The 22,391-nt window shown below is 36.3% G+C and overlaps 1 protein-coding gene across 1 annotated transcript in view; it reads left to right on the top strand.

The window, feature by feature from the left end:
* Nucleotides 1-22,391, top strand: part of LOC132559928 (uncharacterized) — a 55,786-nt gene that overhangs the window by 13,298 nt on the left and 20,097 nt on the right. The window contains exons 8-15 of the mRNA XM_060224560.1: nucleotides 2,056-2,186; nucleotides 5,867-5,947; nucleotides 7,199-7,288; nucleotides 7,868-7,975; nucleotides 10,402-10,585; nucleotides 17,439-17,585; nucleotides 17,984-18,069; nucleotides 18,392-18,462. Coding sequence (XP_060080543.1) covers nucleotides 2,056-2,186; nucleotides 5,867-5,947; nucleotides 7,199-7,288; nucleotides 7,868-7,975; nucleotides 10,402-10,585; nucleotides 17,439-17,585; nucleotides 17,984-18,069; nucleotides 18,392-18,462 — 898 coding nt within the window. The remainder of the gene's footprint in view (nucleotides 1-2,055; nucleotides 2,187-5,866; nucleotides 5,948-7,198; nucleotides 7,289-7,867; nucleotides 7,976-10,401; nucleotides 10,586-17,438; nucleotides 17,586-17,983; nucleotides 18,070-18,391; nucleotides 18,463-22,391) is intronic.

The raw sequence follows: 22,391 nt of genomic DNA, 5'->3' as shown, positions 1-22,391 counted from the left end.
TATATAGTGGATATAAAAAGTAGGGTAAAAAGTAGGGTATATAGTGGATTTAAAGTAGGGTAAAAGTAGGGTATATAGTGGATAAAAAGTAGGGTATATAGTGGATAAAAAGAGGGGTATATAGTGGATAAAATAAAAAGTAGGGTATATAGTGGATATAAAGTAGGGTATATAGTGGATAAAAAGTAGGGTATATATGGAGTAGGGTATAAATAAAAAGTAGGGTATATAGTGGATAAAAAAAAGTAGGGTATATAGTGGATATAAAGTAGGGTATAAAGTAGGGTATATAGTGGATAAAAAGTAGGGTATATAGTGGATATAAAGTAGGGTATATAGTGGATAAAAAGTAGGGTATATAGTGGATAAAAAGTAGAGTATATAGTGCATAAAGTAAAAAGTAGGGTATGAAGTGGATATAAAGTAGGGTATATAGTGGATAAAAAGAGGGGTATATAGTGGATAAAATAAAAAGTAGTAGGTATATAGTGGATAAAATAAAAAGTAGGGTATATACTGGATATAATTAAGAGTAGGGTATATAGTGGATAAAATTAAAAGTAGGGTATATAGTGGATAAAAGGTAGGGTATATAGTGGATAAAATAAAAAGTAGGGTATATAGTGGATAAAATAAAAAGTAGGGTATATAGTGGATATAATTAAGAGTAGGGTATATAGTGGATAAAATTAAAAGTAGGGTATATAGTGGATATAAAGTAGGGTATATAGTGGATAAAATGTAGGGTATATAGTGGATAAAATAAAAAGTAGGGTATATAGTGGATAAAATAAAAAGTAGGGTATATAGTGGATAAAATAAAAAGTAGGGTATATAGTGGATATAATTAAGAGTAGGGTATATAGTGGATAAAATTAAAAGTAGGGTATATAGTGGATAAAATAAAAAGTATGGTATATAGTGGATAAAATAAAAAGTAGGCAACATAGTGCATAAAGTAAAAAGTAGGGTATGAAGTGGATATAAAGTAGGGTATATAGTGGATATAAAGTAGGGTATATAGTGGATAAAAAGTAGGGTATATAGTGCATAAAGTAAAAAGTAGGGTATATAGTGGATAAAATGTAGGGTATATAGTGGATAAAATAAAAAGTAGGGTATATAGTGGATAAAATAAAAAGTAGGGTATATATTGGATAAAATAAAAAGTAGGGTATATAGTGGATATAATTAAGAGTAGGGTATATAGTGGATAAAATTAAAAGTAGGGTATATAGTGGATAAAAAGTAGGGTATATAGTGGATAAAATAAAAAGTAGGGTATATATTGGATTAAATAAAAAGTAGGGTATATAGTGCATAAAGTAAAAAGTATGGTATGAAGTGGATATAAAGTAGGGTATATAGTGGATAAAAAGTAGGGTATATAGTGGATATAAAGTAGGGTATATAGTGGATAAAATGAGGGGTATATAGTGGATAAAATAAAGTAGGGTATATAGTGGATATAATTAAGAGTAGGGTATATAGTGGATAAAATTAAAAGTAGGGTATATAGTGGATAAAAAGTAGGGTATATAGTGGATAAAATAAAAAGTAGGGTATATATTGGATTAAATAAAAAGTAGGGTATATAGTGGATATAATTAAGAGTAGGGTATATAGTGGATGAAATTAAAAGTAGGGTATATAGCGGATAAAAAGTAGGGTAATATTGGATAAAATGACTTCAAAGATTGATTTACAACATAGTATTTTCATTGTAGTCTTTTCACTTGATGTTTTGTTTCATTCCCTACACTCACATCATAATCTTAAATATTATGACAGCTTCATTTTCCAGTAGTTAATTGGTCAATGCTGTGAATCTTACACTGAAATATGTGCTATAGGACAGAAAATTGACTTCAGTGATTCTGAAATTAACTCGATTACAACAAAATTGTGATATTTTGTAAGTAAAAAGTAATTCAAATACTACAAATGCATATAGAATAGTCGAATTTAAATATATGACATGATCAAAAAGTTTCTCAACATTGGATAGAAATGTGAATGTCTAGCCATTGACCTTGTGATGTCTGCTTTTGACAGGAACAGAAACAGTTATCAATTCTGTGTCTGTCCACCCAAGAATTATTCTCATATCAGACGGTCAAGCCACAGACTCAGAGGTCATCCATGGCACTGATCGGAAAACTCAAAATCTGCCTGCGGATGCCTGGGTAAGATTGTTTAGGCTTCTTATGTAAATGAACATATTAACTATTTATATAGATTTTATCTAGCGTAACACAGTATTAACTCTACAATTGAATATGACACTGACATTTTAAAGTCATTATTTCTGATATCTACCAGTTAAAAACAAGGTATGACATTGTCAATATTTAACTATTCTAAGTTCACATTCACATTGAGTATCATGCTGTGTTATATTCATTCTGAATTCACATTTACATTGAGTATCATGCTGTGTTATATTCATTCTGAATTCACATTCACATTGAGTATCATGCTGTGTTATATTCATTCTGAATTCACATTCACATTGAGTATCATGCTGTGTTATATTCATTCTACGTTCACGTTCACACTGAGTATCATGCTGTGTTATATTCATTCTACTTTCACATTTACATTGAGTATCATGCTGTGTTATATTCATTCTGAATTCACATTCACATTGAGTATCATGCTGTGTTATATTCATTCTTCTTTCACATTCACATTGAGTATCATGCTGTGTTATATTCATTCTGAATTCACATTCACATTGAGTATCATGCTGTGTTATATTCATTCTACGTTCACGTTCACATTGAGTATCATGCTGTGTTATATTCATTCTACTTTCACATTTACAATGAGTATCATGCTGTGTTATATTCATTCTACGTTCACGTTCACATTGAGTATCATGCTGTGTTATATTCATTCTACGTTCGCGTTTACATTGAGTATCATGCTGTGTTATATTCATTGTGAATTCACATTCACATTGAGTATCATGCTGTGTTATATTCATTCTACGTTCACGTTCACATTGAGTATCATGCTGTGTTATATTCATTCTACGTTCACATTCACATTGAGTATCATGCTGTGTTATATTCATTCTTCTTTCACATTCACATTGAGTATCATGCTGTGTTATATTCATTCTGAATTCACATTCACATTGAGTATCATGCTGTGTTATATTCATTCTACGTTCACGTTCACATTGAGTATCATGCTGTGTTATATTCATTCTACTTTCACATTTACAATGAGTATCATGCTGTGTTATATTCATTCTACTTTCACATTTACAATGAGTATCATGCTGTGTTATATTCATTCTACGTTCACGTTCACATTGAGTATCATGCTGTGTTATATTCATTCTACGTTCACGTTTACATTGAGTATCATGCTGTGTTATATTCATTGTGAATTCACATTCACATTGAGTATCATGCTGTGTTATATTCATTCTACGTTCACGTTCACATTGAGTATCATGCTGTGTTATATTCATTCTACGTTCACATTCACATTGAGTATCATGCTGTGTTATATTCATTCTTCTTTCACATTCACATTGAGTATCATGCTGTGTTATATTCATTGTGAATTCACATTCACATTGAGTATCATGCTGTGTTATATTCATTCTACGTTCACATTCACATTGAGTATCATGCTGTGTTATATTCATTCTACGTTCACATTGAGTATCATGCTGTGTTCTATTCATCCTTCGTTCACATTGAGTATCATGCTGTGTTATATTCATTGTGAATTCACATTCACATTGAGTATCATGCTGTGTTATATTCATTCTACGTTCACATTCACATTGAGTATCATGCTGTGTTATATTCATTCTACGTTCACATTGAGTATCATGCTGTGTTATATTCATCCTTCGTTCACATTGAGTATCATGCTGTGTTATATTCATTATGTCAATTCTCATGACTTTTCCAATTTAATTTAAATCAAATATTGCATGTAATTGATATTCATCGTCAGTTATTGGATTCATGAAAGTTGTATACCAGTATACTATTTAATGTACATGTCCTTACCACATGAAATCTATGACTAGCCTCAAAGTCCATCTGGAAGATCTCACAAATTTGGTCTGTACACCTTTTTACCCATGTCTAACTACCCAGGTGCTTTAATCTGATGAGTCCTAGAAGGACGAAACAGCTGTATGATGTAACATCACTGACAAGTCCTAGAAGGACAAAACAGCTGTATGATGTAACATCACTGACAAGTCCTAGAAGGACGAAACAGCTGTATGATGTAACATCACTGACAAGTCCTAGAAGGACAAAACAGCTGTATGATGTAACATCACTGACAAGTCCTAGAAGGACGAAACAGCTGTATGATGTAACATCACTGACAAGTCCTAGAATGACGAAACAGCTGTAGGATGTAACATTACTGACAAATCCCAGGACGAAACAGCTGTATGATGTAATATCACTGACAAATCCCAGAAGGACGAAACAGCTGTATGATGTAACATCACTGACAGATCCCAGACGGACGAAACAGCTATATGATGTAACATCACTGACAAGTCCCAGAAGGACAAAACAGCTGTATGATGTAACATCACTGACAAATCCCAGAAGGATGAAACTACTGTATGATGTAATATCACTGATGAGTCCTAGAAGGATGAAACAGTTGTATGATGTAACATCACTGACAAGTCCTAGAAGGACAAAACAGCTGTATGATGTAACATCACTGACAAGTCCCAGAAAGATGAAACAGCTGTATGATGTAACATCACTGACAAATCCCAGAAGGATGAAACAGCTGTATGATGTAACATCACTGAAAAGTCCTAGAAGAATGAAACAGCTGTATGATATAACATCACTGACAAGTCCTAGAAGGACAAAACAGCTGTGTGATGTAACATCACTGACAAGTCCTAGAAGGACAAAACAGCTGTGTGATGTAACATCACTGACAAGTCCTAGAAAGACAAAACAGCTGTATGATGTAACATCACTGACAAGTCCCAGAAGGATGAAACAGCTGTATGATGTAACATCACTGACAAATCCCAGATGGATGAAACAGCTGTATGATATAACATCACTGAAAAGTCCTAGAAGAATGAAACAGCTGTATGATATAACATCACTGACAAGTCCTAGAAGGACAAAACAGCTGTGTGATGTAACATCACTGACAAGTCCTAGAAGGATGAAACAGCTGTATGATGTAACATCACTGACAAATCCCAGAAGTATGAAACAGCTGTATGATATAACATCACTGAAAAGTCCTAGAAGGACAAACAGCTGTATGATGTAACATCACTGAAAAGTCCTAGAAGGACAAAAAGCTGTATGATGTAACATCACTGACGAATCCTAGAAGGACAAAACAGCTGTATGATGCAGTTTAATTCATTGTGTGGCTCTGCTGTATCTAACTCTAAATTATCAAAAAGTGCTATTCACTTTTATGTCTTGTATATCATCCTTTAAAATAGCAGCATGTGGGACACAAGACTGATGGACTTTTTAACACTCCGAGGTTTTCCATAGCCAGGCTTTAAAGTTTAGGCCCTTAGCATCACTGAGGATCTCTAGACAGAAAAACAGCTGTATGATGCAATTTAATTCATTGTCTGGCTCTACTCTGTCTAACTCTAAATTATTGAAAGGTGCTTTTCACTTGTATGTCTTTTGTACAATTTTTAAGGTGATAATGATTTGTGTCAAAGTGTACAATTTTTAAGGTGATATTGATTGGTGTCAAAGTGTACAATTTTTAAGGTGATATTGATTGCAATCAAAGTGATTGATTACATTTTTATTATGATCCACGTTTTTGTTACTTTGCCTTCATTACTTTCATCTTGTATGTCATTATGTAGGAATCCATAGTGAACCTGGCAATCAGACTTGGAGCTGATCATCACCCTATCAGCTGTGTGCCTGTAGGAAATGCAAATGAGGTGAGGAGAATTTCTACTGTTGATAATGGAGAACCTGGGATTAATTGCCGATAATAAGCATTAGCACTTTGCTGAATTAAATACTAATTCAAACCGCCATTGATTCTTGGACTCTTGAATCTGTAGATTAAGAGTGCTCTGAAAATCAACAAAACTAAATGCTCCACAAAAATTAGTAGTTTTATAACAAAAATAAAACCTCCAGAAAATCGATAATTTTTCAACAAAAATTGAACCTCCACAAAAGTTAATGTTACAGTGAAAATAAAGCCTCCACCAAAATTGATAATTTTTTAAACAAAAGTTGAACCTCCACAAAATTAATAATTTTTCAACAAAAGTTGAACCTCCACAAAAGTTAATGTTACAGTGAAAATAAAGCCTCCACCAAAATTGATAATTTTTTAAACAAAAGTTGAACCTCCACAAAATTAATAATTTTTCAACAAAAGTTGAACCTCCACAAAAGTTAGTGTTACAGTAAAAATAAAGCCTCCACAAAAATTAATAATTTTACAGGAAAAATAAAACCTCACGGAAAATTAATGGTTTTGCTGTAATAAACAATACCACCATAAAAATTAACAATTATACCATAAAATACAATGAAAATGAATGATTTTACAGTTGAAATAAAACCTGGATAATTAGGTTTTATTGTAGAAAAATATTAACAACTTTACAGTAAAATTAAACTTCACACAAAATTTATTTTACAGTGAAAGCCAAACCTCCATGATAAGTAATGGTCATACAGTCAAAATAAAATCTTGACAAAATTAATGACTATACAGTGAAAACAAAACCTACTCAAAAAAGAAATGAAAATAATAAATTCCCCTCATTGTTTTTAACCTATAGTCCTGATGCACAAGCACAGAGATGCGTCAGGACCATGGATTACTGGTGATGAAAATTCCTATAAAAATCTAAAACTTGCTTTATTTTCTTATTTAAAGGATACTTGTCATAATATTATTGTAGTCACTTTTTGTACCAATTTAAAGATACAGTTGCTGGTAATTTATACAGTTGCTGATATAATGAAGGAAGGCTACATCTATGGTGCTAAATTTACCAGTATAAATAACGTCTTCATCGTTTTTGATGGTGAAGATACACTAATTGTACAGAATCTGATAGCTGCTGTATTTCATATTATTTTATTCCTTATGCTACTGTTAATGTCTTTTACCTAGATTCTAATTGGCTAAAGTGGACATCAGTTCAACACATTTGTTTGTATTTCAGGACTTCCTCTTGGAAATTGCTTCAAAATCTGGAGGTCATTTAGTGCAACAACATGAAGTCCAAAGAATTGGCAGATACTTTAAAAACCTGGTATATATCACACCAACAGAATTAACAAATATTTTCTAAACCTTATATATATCACATCAGACATCAGACAGATACTTAAAAAGCTTGTTGTTATATTTTCTAAAATTTCATATGTATGTTCCCCTTGGTCGCTAGTTGTTCTTATTTGAATTTGGAACTGAACAGAAAAATAAATTGGCCAACAGGAGGCCATCATGGATCTCAACAGTAATAGTTTTATGATTGCTATTTCTCGAGAAGTATTGGATGGAACTTTCGGAAATGTCATTTGCAGGTTTCTTTAATCCCCAGTTGTACATGTTTGATTTTGGAACTGATCAGAAAATAGCCAACAGACAGCCATCTTTGATTTGGCTTAGTAAAGTTTGTTATTGCTATTTCTTGAGAAGTACTACTTTCAAATTTAAATTGTAGGTTTACATTGGCCCCTTTTTGAAGAGAAGAGAAAAGATCGAGATTTTAAAGAATACATAAAGATCATTCAATGTGGGGCACCAAGATCTCTTGAATCTTGTTATATATGACTAGGACTTGTTCTTATCTGTTCCCTTATGTAGATCAACTGTAATGTGATTTCAGACTGAAGTAACCTCTATGAAACGTAAGCATGATTTAACTACAAAAGATCCTGAGGTTTTCGCTCAGCTTGCCCGCAGTATGTTGACTGATGTCAAGGATGCTGACATTGTAAGTATATGAGCCATTGTCAAATGTTAAAACACGAATAACATATTCTGAATGGTTGCAATTTTTTCGTATCAGATTCTGAAAAAACCATTTCAGTGTGTTGAGAAAGTTGGACTGCAACTCTCAACATTTTAATGTTCATAAATCAGTGACTATTGGCTTAACCTCCCTTACCACAAGAAACGGCTGTTATCTAAACCTCCCTTACCACAATTAAAGGCTGTTATCTAAACCAATCTTACCACAAGAAACGGCCGTTATCTAAATTTTCCTTACCACATTTAATGGCTGTTATCTTAACCTCCCTTACCACAAGAAATGACTGTTATCTAAACCTCCCTTACCATAATTAATGTCTGTTATCTAAACTGACCTTACCACAATTAATGGTTGTTATCTAATCTGAATTGCCACAATTAATTGCTGTTATCTAAACTGTCATTACTACAATAAAAGGCTGTTATCTAATCTCCCTTACCACATTTAATGGCTGTTATCTAAACCTCCCTTACCACATTTAATGGCTGTTATCTAAACCGTCCTTACCACATTTAATGGCTGTTATCTAAATCTCCCTTACCACATTTAATGTCTGTTATCTAAACCGTCCTTACCACAATTAATGGCTGTTATCTAAACCTCCCTTACCACATTTAATGGCTGTTATCTAAACCGTCCTTACCACATTTAATGGCTGTTATCTAAATCTCCCTTATCACATTTAATGGCTGTTATCTAAACCGTCCTTACCACATTTAATGGCTGTTATCTAAATCTCCCTTACCACATTTAATGGCTGTTATCTAAACCTCCCTTACCACATTTAATGGCTGTTATCTAAACCGTCCTTACCACATTTAATGGCTGTTATCTAAATCTCCCTTACCACATTTAATGTCTGTTATCTAAACCGTCCTTACCACAATTAATGGCTGTTATCTAAACCTCCCTTACAACATTTAATGGCTGTTATCTAAACCGTCCTTACCACATTTTATGGCTGTTATCTAAATCTCCCTTATCACATTTAATGGCTGTTATCTAAACCGTCCTTACCACATTTAATGGCTGTTATCTAAATCTCCCTTACCACATTTAATGACTGTTATCTAAATCTCCCTTACCACATTTAATGGCTGTTATCTAAACCGTCCTTACAACATTTAATGGCTGTTATCTAAATCTCCCTTATCACATTTAATGGCTGTTATCTAAACCGTCCTTACCACATTTAATGGCTGTTATCTAAATCTCCCTTACCACAATAAATGGCTGTTATCTAAACCTCCCTTACCACAATTAATGGCTGTTATCTAAACCTCCCTTACCACATTTAATGGCTGTTCTCTAAATCTCCCTGACCACAATTAATGGCTGTTATCTAAACCTCCCTTACCACAATTAATGGCTATTATCTACACCTCCCTTACCACAATTAATGGCTGTTATCTAAACCTCCCTTACCACATTTCATGGCTGTTATCTAAACCTCCCTTACCACATTTAATGGCTGTTATCTAAATCTCCCTTACCACATTTAATGGCTGTTATCTAAACCGTCCTTACCACAATTAATGGCTGTTATCTAAACCTCCCTTACCACATTTAATGGCTGTTATCTAAACCGTCCTTACCACATTTAATGGCTGTTATCTAAATCTCCCTTATCACATTTAATGGCTGTTATCTAAACCGTCCTTACCACATTTAATGGCTGTTATCTAAATCTCCCTTACCACAATAAATGGCTGTTATCTAAACCTCCCTTACCACAATTAATGGCTGTTATCTAAACCTCCCTTACCACATTTAATGGCTGTTATCTAAATCTCCCTGACCACAATTAATGGCTGTTATCTAAACCTCCCTTACCACAATTAATGGCTGTTATCTACACCTCCCTTACCACAATTAATGGCTGTTATCTAAACCTCCCTTACCACATTTCATGGCTGTTATCTAAACCTCCCTTACCACATTTAATGGCTGTTATCTAAACCTCCCTTACCACATTTCATGGCTGTTATCTAAACCGTCCTTACCACATTTAATGGCTGTTATCTAAACCTCCCTTACCACATTTCATGGCTGTTATCTAAACCTCCCTTACCACATTTAATGGCTGTTATCTAAACCTCCCTTACCACATTTCATGGCTGTTATCTAAACCGTCCTTACCACAATTACTTCAATCATTAGCTGTTATGTTTTTCTCCCATACCTCAATCATTAGCTGTTATGTTTTTCTCCCATACCTCAATCATTAGCTGTTATGTTTTTCTCCCATACCTCAATCATTGGCTGTTATGTTTTCCTCCCATACCTCAATCATTGGCTGTTATGTTTTCCTCCCATACCTCAATCATTGACTGTTATGTTTTCCTCTCTTATTTATTTGACGGCTGTTATGCTCAACCCTTAAACAGGAGGAAATGATGCTCATCCTCCTGGAAACAGACAACCTTAGTAGCTGTAAGACACAAGAGGACGAGATCGTTGATCCTCAGATGCCCCTGATGGGATCCAGGGTCAGACGTGGCAAGGACTGGATGTGGGGTGATCAAGACCTTTCTGGACCAGGAACCATCACAGGTCACTGTAACCAGATCGGTCAGTATAACTTTAAAATCATTAATTTCTGATACTTAAAGATATTGAATATCTTAACAAATAACTTCCACCTAGTTATGTTGAATAATGAGAAAGTTGGCCCAGTACATAATGCTAGTTTTAAGGTTACCTGAGATGAAGTTTCAAGTGACCAATTGCAATTGCCTTTTCTCTGGTCTCATGTGTTGTGCATTTGTAAATAATTTATATTTTTGACTTGTCCTGAAAAGCCAACAAACAGATTATAACAAAATTGTGTAGAATATTCCACAGCAAAAGCTGAACCAAAACTGTGATCTCTGAGGTCACCGTTCATCAGGGACCTGACAGGTGGGGGCCAAAAATAGTCAAATAGACACAAATTTCAAAACTCTTCTTCTCATGACCCAGATATGGTAGCATCAAGAACTTTTCATGAATGGAAAAGGCTTAAGGCACTCTACTTCATTTTACCTAGGGTGTCAAATTTGCACTTGAGGAGGGTAAAGTTAAAGCTATTTGGAGAAAAATACATTTTTGAGTTTATTTCTTAGATTTTCATTAGTTAAAATTATTAGGATGGAATGACAGTTAAAGGTGTACTGATATAGACCAAGACTGACCCCAGTGAGTGACGACAGGGCTAAAAGGAGTCAAACTGATTCATATTTCAAAAATCTTCATAAATCCCAGATATGTTAGAATCAAACACTCTAGATGAATGGAAAGATTGTGAGGTCATTAACTGATGTTGTGAACTACTTGAGTAAAAGGTCACACAATATCCCCTTGGGAAGAGGGTTAATTTTGGGATCAATAGTTGATGTAGTTGATTATTAGAGTACATTTTGCTTATCTCTATCAGAAATTATTTAAAGTTGCTTAGAATTGTCAGTATTGGTTTGTAATCTTATGGTACCCAAATATTGGCCTTGGCCTATGCTGAGGGGCTGATTTGCATTTCAGAATTAGTCAAATTAACTAAAATTTCAAAAATCTTCTTCACCAGACCTAGATAACGTAGGTTCAAATACTCTTCATGCGAGGAAATATGAGATGGTTTATTAATATAAATTGAGAATTTCATGTCTTCAGGGTCTCACATTTTCCCCATAGGAGGTAGTAATGCTTACTTTTAATTAGTTTGTACAGGAAGCTTTCATATTCAAGTATAGTTTACTTACTTTCTGTCAGTGATAGTTTAAAGTTGGTTAGAATTGTAAGTATTGGATGGCAGATTTATGGTTTGCACATGTATACCCTGGCTGACCACCAGGATACTGATGGGCAGGGCCATAATTTGTCATTTCAAAAATGTTCTCAATATCCAGATGTGGTAGAATAAGATACATAATGTATTACATAAGTGGAGGTGCTTTACTAAAACAAGACAGTCAAACTTAGGTAACAATTAAGGCCAGGTAGTCAAACTTAGGTAACAGTTAAGGCCAGAAAAGTTGAACTTCGGTGACAGCTAAGGCCAGGCAGTCGAACTTAGGTAACAGTTAAGGCCAGAAAAGTTGAACTTCGGTGAGAGTTAAGGCCAGGCAGTCAAACTTAGGTAACAGTTAAGGCCAGGCAGTCAAACTTAGGTTACAATTAAGGCCAGGCAGTCAAACTTAGGTAACAGTTAAGGCAAGAAAGTTGAACAGTTAAGGCCAGGCAGTGACAGTTAAGGCCAGGCAGTCAAACTTATGTAACAATTAAGGCAGGACAGTCAAACTTAGTTTAAGGCCAGGCAGTCAAACTTAGGTAACAGTTAAGGCCAGGCAGTCAAACTTAGGTAACAATTAAGGCAAGACAGTCAAACTTAGGTTACAATTAAGGCCAGGCAGTCAAACTTAGGTAATAGTTAAGGCCAGGCAGTCAAACTTAGGTAACAGTTAAGGCAAGAAAGTTGAACTTCGGTGACAGTTAAGGCCAGGCAGTCAAACTTAGGTAACAGTTAAGGCCAGGCAGTCAAACTTATGTAACAATTAAGGCAAGACAGTCAAACTTAGGTAACAATTAAGGCCAGGCAGTCAAACTTAGGTAACAGTTAAGGCCAGAAAAGTTGAACTTCGGTGACAGTTAAGGCCAGGCAGTCAAACTTAGGTAACAGTTAAGGCCAGGCAGTCAAACTTAGGTAACAATTAAGGCAAGACAGTCAAACTTAGGTTACAATTAAGGCCAGGCAGTCAAACTTAGGTAATAGTTAAGGCCAGGCAGTCAAACTTAGGTAACAGTTAAGGCCAGAAAGTTGAACTTTGGTGACAGTTAAGACCAGGCAGTCAAACTTCAGTGACAATTAAGGCCAGACAGTCAAACTTAGGTTACAATTAAGGCCAGACAATCAAACTTAGGTGACAGTTAAGGCCAGACAGTCAAACTTAGTTAAAAGTTAAGGCTAGACAGTCAAACTAAGGTAACAGTTAAGGCCAGAAAGTTGAACTTCGGTGACAGTTAGGACCAGGCAGTCAAACTTCGGTGACAATTAAGGCCAGACAGTCAAACTTAGGTTACAATTAAGGCCAGACAATCAAACTTAGGTGACAGTTAAGGCCAGACAGTCAAACTTAGGTAAAAGTTAAGGCTAGACAGTCAAACTTAGGTTACAATTAAGGCCAGACAATCAAACTTAGGTGACAGTAAAGGCCAAGCAGTCAAACTTAGGTAACAGTTAAGGCCAGACAATCAAACTTAGGTGACAGTTAAGGCCAGACAGTCAAACTTAGGTAAAAGTTAAGGCTAGACAGTCAAACTTCGGTGACAGTTAAGGCCAGGCAGTCAAACTTAGGTTACAATTAAGGCCAGGCAGTCAAACTTAGGTAACAGTTAAGGCCAAGCAGTCAAACTTAGGTAAAAGTTAAGGCCAGAAAGTTGAACTTAGGTAACAGTTAAGGCCAGACAATCAAACCTAGGTGACAATTAAGGTCAGACAGTCAAACTTAGGTGACAGTTAAGGCCAGAAAAGTTGAACTTCGGTGACAGTTAAGGCCAGGCTGTCAAACTTAGGTAACAGTTAAGGCCAGGCAGTCAAACTTAGGTAACAATTAAGGCAAGACAGTCAAACTTAGGTTACAATTAAGGCCAGGCAGTCAAACTTAGGTAATAGTTAAGGCCAGGCAGTCAAACTTAGGTAACAATTAAGGCAAGACAGTCAAACTTAAGTAACAGTTAAGGCCAGACAATCAAACTTAGGTAACATTTAAGGCCAGTAAGTTGAACTTCGGTGACAGTTTAGACCAGGCAGTCAAACTTCGGTGACAATTAAGGCCAGACAGTCAAACTTAGGTGACAGTTAAGGCCAGACAGTCAAACTTAGGTAAAAGTTAAGGCCAGACAATCAAACTTAGGTGACAGTAAAGGCAAAGCAGTCAAACTTAGGTAACAGTTAAGGCCAGGCAGTCAAACTTAGGTGACAGTTAAGGCCAGACAGTCAAACTTAGGTAACAATTAAGGCCAGGCAGTCAAACTTAGGTGACAGTAAAGGCCAGACAGTCAAACTTAGGTAACAGTTAAGGCCAGAAAGTTGAACTTAGGTAACAGTTTAGGCCAGACAATCAAACCTAGGTGACAGTTAAGGCCAGACAGTCAAACTTAGGTGACAGTTAAGACAAGACAGTCAAACTTAGGTAACAATTAAGGCCAGGCAGTCAAACTTAAGTAACAGTTAAGGCCAGACAGTCAAACTTAGGTAACAGTTAAGGCCAAGCAGTCAAACTTAGGTAAAAGTTAAGGCCAGAAAGTTGAACTTAGGTAACAGTTAAGGCCAGACAATCAAACCTAGGTGACAATTAAGGTCAGACAGTCAAACTTAGGTGACAGTTAAGGCCAGAAAAGTTGAACTTCGGTGACAGTTAAGGCCAGGCAGTTAAACTTAGGTAACAGTTAAGGCCAGGCAGTCAAACTTAGGTAACAATTAAGGCAAGACAGTCAAACTTAGGTTACAATTAAGGCCAGGCAGTCAAACTTAGGTAATAGTTAAGGCCAGGCAGTCAAACTTAGGTAACAATTAAGGCAAGACAGTCAAACTTAAGTAACAGTTAAGGCCAGACAATCAAACTTAGGTGACAATTAAGGCCAGGCAATCAAACTTAGGTAACAGTTAAGGCCAGAAAGTTGAACTTCGGTGACAGTTTAGACCAGGCAGTCAAACTTCGGTGACAATTAAGGCCAGACAGTCAAACTTAGGTGACAGTAAAGGCCAAGCAGTCAAACTTAGGTAACAGTTAAGGCCAGAAAGTTGAACTTTGGTAACAATTAAGGCCAGGCAATCAAACTTAGGTGACAGTTAAGGCCAGAAAGTTAAACTTCGGTGACAGTTAAGGCCAGGCAGTCAAACTTAGGTAACAATTAAGGCCAGGCAGTCAAACTTAGGTAACAATTAAGGCCAGGCAGTCAAACTTAGGTAACAGTTAAGGCCAGAAAGTTGAACTTCGGTGACAGTTAAGGCCAGGCAGTCAAACTTAGGTAACAGTTAAGGCCAGGCAGTCAAACTTATGTAACAATTAAGGCAAGACAGTCAAACTTAGGTAACAATTAAGGCCAGACAGTCAAACTTAGGTAACAATTAAGGCCAGGCAGTCAAACTTAGGTAACAGTTAAGGCCAGAAAGTTGAACTTAGGTAACAATTAAGGCCAGGCAATCAAACTTAGGTGACAGTTAAGGCCAGAAAGTTAAACTTCGGTGACAGTTAAGGCCAGGCAGTCAAACTTAGGTAACAATTAAGGCCAGGCAGTCAAACTTAGGTAACAGTTAAGGCCAGAAAGTTGAACTTAGGTAACAATTAAGGCAAGACAGTCAAGCTTAGGTTACAATTAAGGCCAGGCAGTCAAACTTAGGTAACAGTTAAGGCCAAGCAGTCAAACTTAGGTAAAAGTTAAGGCCAGAAAGTTGAACTTAGGTAACAGTTAAGGCCAGACAATCAAACCTAGGTGACAATTAAGGTCAGACAGTCAAACTTAGGTGACAGTTAAGGCCAGAAAAGTTGAACTTCGGTGACAGTTAAGGCCAGAAAGTTAAACTTCGGTGACAGTTAAGGCCAGGCAGTCAAACTTAGGTAACAATTAAGGCCAGGCAGTCATACTTAGGTAACAATTAAGGCCAGGCAGTCAAACTTAGGTAACAGTTAAGGCCAGAAAGTTGAACTTAGGTAACAATTAAGGCCAGACAGTCAAACTTAGGTAACAATTAAGGCCAGGCAGTCAAACTTAGGTAACAGTTAAGGCCAGAAAGTTAAACTTAGGTAACAATTAAGGCCAGGCAATCAAACTTAGGTGACAGTTAAGGCCAGAAAGTTAAACTTCGGTGACAGTTAAGGCCAGGCAGTCAAACTTATGTAACAATTAAGGCCAGGCAGTCAAACTTAGGTAACAGTTAAGGCCAGAAAGTTGAACTTCGGTGACAGTTAAGGCCAGGCAGTCATACTTAGGTAACAATTAAGGCCAGGCAGTCAAACTTAGGTAACAGTTAAGGCCAGAAAGTTGAACTTCGGTGACAGTTAAGGCCAGGCAGTCAAACTTAGGTAACAGTTAAGGCCAGGCAGTCAAACTTATGTAACAATTAAGGCAAGACAGTCAAACTTAGGTTACAATTAAGGCCAGACAGTCAAACTTAGGTAACAGTTAAGGCCAGAAAAGTTGAACTTCGGTGACAGTTAAGGCCAGGCAGTCAAACTTAGGTAACAGTTAAGGCCAGGCAGTCAAACTTATGTAACAATTAAGGCAAGACAGTCAAACTTAGGTTACAATTAAGGCCAGACAATCAAACTTAGGTGACAGTTAAGGCCAGACAGTCAAACTTAGGTAAAAGTTAAGGCTAGACAGTCAAACTTAGGTAACAATTAAGGCCAGACAATCAAACTTAGGTGACAGTAAAGGCCAAGCAGTCAAACTTAGGTAACAGTTAAGGCCAGAAAGTTGAACTTCGGTGACAGTTAAGACCAGGCAGTCAAACTTCGGTGATAATTAAGGCCAGACAGTCAAACTTAGGTTACAATTAAGGCCAGACAATCAAACTTAGGTAATAGTTAAGGCCAGGCAGTCAAACTAAGGTAACAGTTAAGGCCAGAAAGTTGAACTTCGGTGACAGTTAAGACCAGGCAGTCAAACTTCGGTGATAATTAAGGCCAGACAGTCAAACTTAGGTTACAATTAAGGCCAGACAATCAAACTTAGGTGACAGTTAAGGCCAGACAGTCAAACTTAGGTAAAAGTTAAGGCTAGACAGTCAAACTTAGGTAACAATTAAGGCCAGACAATCAAACTTAGGTGACAGTAAAGGCCAAGCAGTCAAACTTAGGTAACAGTTAAGGCCAGAAAGTTGAACTTAGGTAACAGTTTAGGCCAGACAATCAATCCTAGGTGACAGTTAAGGCCAGACAGTCAAACTTCGGTGACAGTTAAGACCAGACAGTCAAACTTAGGTAACAATTAAGGCCAGGCAATCAAACTTAGGTGACAGTTAAGGCCAGAAAGTTAAACTTCGGTGACAGTTAAGGCCAGGCAGTCAAACTTAGGTAACAATTAAGGCAAGACAGTCAAACTTAGGTTATAATTAAGGCCAGGCTGTCAAACTTAGGTAACAATTAAGGCAAAACAGTCAAACTTAGGTAACAATTAAGGCCAGGCAGTTGAACTTAGGTAACAATTAAGGCCAGGCAGTCAAACTTAGGTAACAATTAAGGCCAGGCAGTCAAATTTAGGTAACAATTAAGGCCAGAAAGTTGAACTTCATTAACAGTTAAGCCTAGTTGGTCTTTTGCTTATGGACAGTCAAGTTAACTAGATGGACTGATAAAAGTTATACCAATAGAGATGTATCTTAGTTTCATAGTATGACAGAAAACAGTTAGATCTTTTGTTTAAAACATTTATTAATGTCTGATATCAGGTTGGTTGACTGTTGAGTGGGATTTGAATCATATGAGAGGACGATACAGGTATGGAGCAGATGAAAAATTTGACCTTTCACTGACTCAAGAGCCACGAATTCTTCAGCAGGATGAGCTGATTGGTACCGGATGCCTTGTGTGTAGAGGTAGTTATGAATAGTTGGCATTCATTAATTTGTCCTTCAATGTCAATGTTTAAAGATTATATAATGATTGAATTGTAACATTAAAGAAATTGATTTTATAACATGAAGATTCCTATCACAAAGTGCTTAAAATAGAAATGTTATTGTTTTAATGATATAAATGTATATCTTAAATAAGAAAACTAAAATGAAAAGACTGTCAGAAGATTTGTCATATGGTCTCAAATACTACCAAATGATTGACTATTTCAGACAAAGATTTGTCATATGATCTCAATTACTACTAAATGATTGGCTATTTCAGACAAAGATTGGTCATATGATCTCAATTACTACTAAATGATTGGCTATTTCAGACAAAGATTTGTCATATGATCACAATTACTGTTAAATTTCAGACAAAGACTGGTCGTATGGTCACCAAGACGGTGGCCCTACAAATATTGGTGTTGTTTTTGATGTCAATACCAACGGGATTGTCAGGGTAAGAGAAACACCGTTTATAGACCAGATTAGGTGTAAATTGGTGCTGTTTATACAAAAAATACATTGTGTAGCTGAACACAACCAATACAATGCTTGGTTATAAAGATAATGTGTCAGAGGTTGCCAACTCTTAACCCATACAGATATACTGAAGAAAGGTGAATGTTTGACCTTAATATCATGGTAAACACAGAATAATAGGGTAACAAATGAGGAATCACAATGCAAAATCATAAATAAGAAATTAAATACTGGAACTAAGTTGTAAGTTGTATGTTCTGTGGGGAATAGTGCTGATACTGCTGTTTATGTTTGAATAGGTTCGCTGGCCTAACGGACATATGAATTCCTATAAATATGGTTGTGAAGGAATGTTTGACGTGCAAATTTGGTATGTATACATTTGAAAATCTATAACACTAAAGTTTGTGAGAGAAATTTTCACTGTTGTTACATGAGAATGCTGTAAAACTCACCTGTGTCGCACATGCTTGAATCAAATACATTCGACAAGTCAAATGTTGTGTTCCTTCCCGATTTTTTTTCTGAATTATTTTAGTAAATTAAACACAGATGATTTGAACACTTGAGTTGAATACTGTGTTTGTGTCGAATATATTTTGTGGTCCGTCCTTTCTAAATTCTGCCAAAATTTCCTTTTTTGTGTCAAACAATTCAGGCGTCACCTTGTCTTGGGTAAAAGTTTCCCGGCTTTGGTCTGAATAACTTTACTTGATTGGCCAGAAGTATCAGTGTTAACGAGCTCTATTGTAATTTTTGATTGGTCATTAATCCTTCCGTTTACACAGATACACAGGTGAAATTTAGAATTTAATATACAGAATAAGGCAAACAAACTTAAAACAAAATACATTGTAGTTTGTTTACAGAATGTCTACCGTGTTTTGTTTATTAGTTTTTGTGTATGGCTGCTGGAATCCAAAAGGCTAAAAAACGAGCGTTAGTTATGAAGCTGATGCAGATTAATAAAAATACTAGTCTGTTGCTAACACATATTTTTATGATTGTCTATGTATTTATTGGATGTACAAGTACATATTCGAAGTGAGATTTTTTGTTAAGTCATCTGACCTAAAGGGTAAAAAAATTGGTGAAATGTGAAACTGAGGTTACAAAAGTGACTTGTGTCCTATGCTGTGGAAATTGTGTAGTATATAGATTTAAACAAATCTGAGGCCAGAAAATGGCGGCCATTTTACATCTTAAGTTTCATGGAAATCAGATAATATCTAAGTTTGGAAGTCAGAAGCCTGTGTTTGATGGCAATTTTAAATAAAATGTCAACTCTCCATTTTTAAAAACATAAGCTGTTGTGTTATTATCCCTTCTGCCAGCTTTCATTAGGTTGCATCAGGTAGAACAAAGTTATTAGTAGATATGATTTTGGTCAATCAGGGGATGTGGCAAATATCTTGGTAGTTAAACCTGGGGAAAAATAACCTCTGGGTACTTTCAGAGTTCCAAGGTTAGATATGAGAATACCTTGATTAAGTGGTGTTTCAGGGTTCCAAGGTAAGATATGAGAATGCCTTGATTCAGTTGGTGTTTCAGGGTTCCAAGGTTAAGGATGAGAATGCCTTGATTCAGTTGGTGTTTCAGGGTTCCAAGGTTAGATGTGAGAATGCCTTGATTCAGTTGGTGTTTTAGTGTTCGAAGGTTAAGGATGAGAATGCCTTGATTCAGTTGGTGTTTCAGGGTTCCAAGGTTAAGGATGAGAATATCTTGATTTAGTTGGTGTTTCAGGGTTCTAAGGTAAGATATGAGAATGCCTTGATTCAGTAGGTGCTTCAGGGTTCCAAGGTTAGATGTGAGAATGCCTTGATTCAGTTGGTGTTTTAGTGTTCGAAGGTTAAGGATGAGAATGCCTTGATTCAGTTAGTGTTTCAGGGTTCCAAGGTTAGATGTGAGAATGCCTTGATTCAGTTGGTGTTTTAGTGTTCGAAGGTTAAGGATGAGAATGCCTTGATTCAGTTAGTGTTTCAGGGTTCCAAGGTTAGATGTGAGAATGCCTTGATTCAGTTGGTGTTTTAGTGTTCGAAGGTTAAGGATGAGAATGCCTTGATTCAGTTGGTGTTTCAGGGTTCCAAGGTTAGATGTGAGAATGCCTTGATTCAGTTGGTGTTTTAGTTAAGGATTGCCTTGAAGGTTAAGGTTAAGGATGAGAATATCTTGATTTAGTTGGTGTTTCAGGGTTCCAAGGTTAGATGTGAGAATGCCTTGATTCAGTTGGTGTTTTAGTGTTCGAAGGTTAAGGATGAGAATGCCTTGATTCAGTTGGTGTTTCAGGGTTCCAAGGTTAAGGATGAGAATGCCTTGATTCAGTTGGTGTTTTAGTGATATGATGCCTTGAAGGTTAAGGATGAGAATGCCTTGATTCAGTTGGTGTTTCAGGGTTCCAAGGTTAGATGTGAGAATGCCTTGATTCAGTTGGTGTTTTAGTGTTCGAAGGTTAAGGATGAGAATGCCTTGATTCAGTTGGTGTTTCAGGGTTCCAAGGTTAGATGTGAGAATGCCTTGATTCAGTTGGTGTTTTAGTGTTCGAAGGTTAAGGATGAGAATGCCTTGATTCAGTTGGTGCTTCAGGATTCCAAGGTTAAGGATGAGAATATGTTGATTCAGTAGGTGTTTCAGGGTTCCAACTTTAGATGTGAGAATGCCTTGATTCAGTTGGTGTTTCAGGGTTCCAAGGTTAAGGATGAGAATGCCTTGATTCAGTTGGTGTTTCAGGGTCCCAAGGTTAGATGTGAGAATGCCTTGATTCAGTTGGTGTTTTAGTGTTCGAAGGTTAAGGATGAGAATGCCTTGATTCAGTTGGTGCTTCAGGATTCCAAGGTTAAGGATGAGAATATGTTGATTCAGTAGGTGTTTCAGGGTTCCAAGGTTAGATGTGAGAATGCCTTGATTCAGTTGGTGCTTCAGGATTCCCTAGACCTCTTTGGTGTGACCTTATGATGCTATTATCAAACACATCTTATGTCATTTTGTTTCTATGGTAACCGAATACGACCTACAATTAGATTTGATTTTTCTAAGCTTAGGAATCAATTGAAACTATGCCATAATGTTATGAGCCACATATAGATGTATATGCAGGGATCATTTTTTTCTAATTTTGGATTTTCGAAAATATAGTTTGTTTTGGAACCTTGCCTTAAAACTAATTTTATCATTTACTTTACCTTTTACAAGAAATTGTAGACCCCATTGTTCTCATAGAACACCAGTTCTAGCTGCTGTCACTGAAACAAATACCAGATTTTAGTTTGTGCATACTACTTTTGCATGGAATATCTGGGTTTAGTTGGTAAGTTAGGGTTTTGAGCTCACCTGGTTCAAAGAACTGGTGAGTTTATGCCATGGCATGCATCCATTGACTGTTTGACCTTCATGAATGGCTGAAACAGATTGTTACAAAATTTTTGGCAAGTGGAACCTGTGAGAATGATTGGATTAAGCCCTGAAGTCTGAAGTATTTTTAGGTGAAGGGGAATCAATTTTTGCATAAATGGTAGGTCTCAAGGCCCCTTGGGGCATGTGGAGGTTGGTCCCATTAGGGGAAATGAAACAAATTTATTTAAAATCCTACTCTTCCTGTAGGAATGATTTGATTTTACCCCAGTTCGGTTGGAAGCATTCTTAGGTAAAATGGAATCAATTCTGTCTTAGCTTCCGCGGTGGGAGAGGATGACAGTTTTGATGGAATGCATGTTTTCACACTGGCTTACTATATTCAGTGTCTTACTTTCTGTTTCATGACACATGATAACTATCCTTTTACCTTTATATTCAATATTGCTCATCTCAGGTGACTGTCAAGGCAGCTAGGCCTCTTGTTGTATAGTTGTTGTGTCCCAGCCCCTCAGGACCTGAAGGGAGGGGCCCAAATGGGGAAATTTGGCAAGTCCGTTGAAAATTCTACTCTTCCTGTAGGAATGGTCAGATTTTGCCCAAATTTGGTCTGAATCATGTTTAGGTAAAGGGGAATCAATTTGGTATAAACAATGGATTTCAGCCACCTGGAGCAAGAGCGAGGAGTAGGGCCCATTAGAGGAAATAGAACAAATTCTTTAAAATTCTACAATTCTTGTAGGAATGATTGAGTTTTGCTCAAATTTAGTGAGAATCATGTTTTGGTGAAGGGAATTAATTTTGTATAAATGGTGGATCTCTGCCACCTAGGGCAGGAGGGGAGGGGTTTGATAAGAGGAAATGTATTTGAAAACATCCCAATTCCATAACCATGTATAGCATTGCTTCATTCGTTTTGTAAGAATCGGTCCTGGGGTCTGGCCCCACTTC

The sequence above is a fragment of the Ylistrum balloti genome, unplaced genomic scaffold (assembly GCF_031769215.1).
Source record: "Ylistrum balloti isolate Yb309-2 unplaced genomic scaffold, AGI_CSIRO_Ybal_v1 Utg370998, whole genome shotgun sequence".
In the NCBI taxonomy this organism is placed as follows: Eukaryota; Metazoa; Mollusca; class Bivalvia; order Pectinida; family Pectinidae; genus Ylistrum; species Ylistrum balloti.
This window is presented reverse-complemented; position numbering and strand designations above follow the sequence as displayed.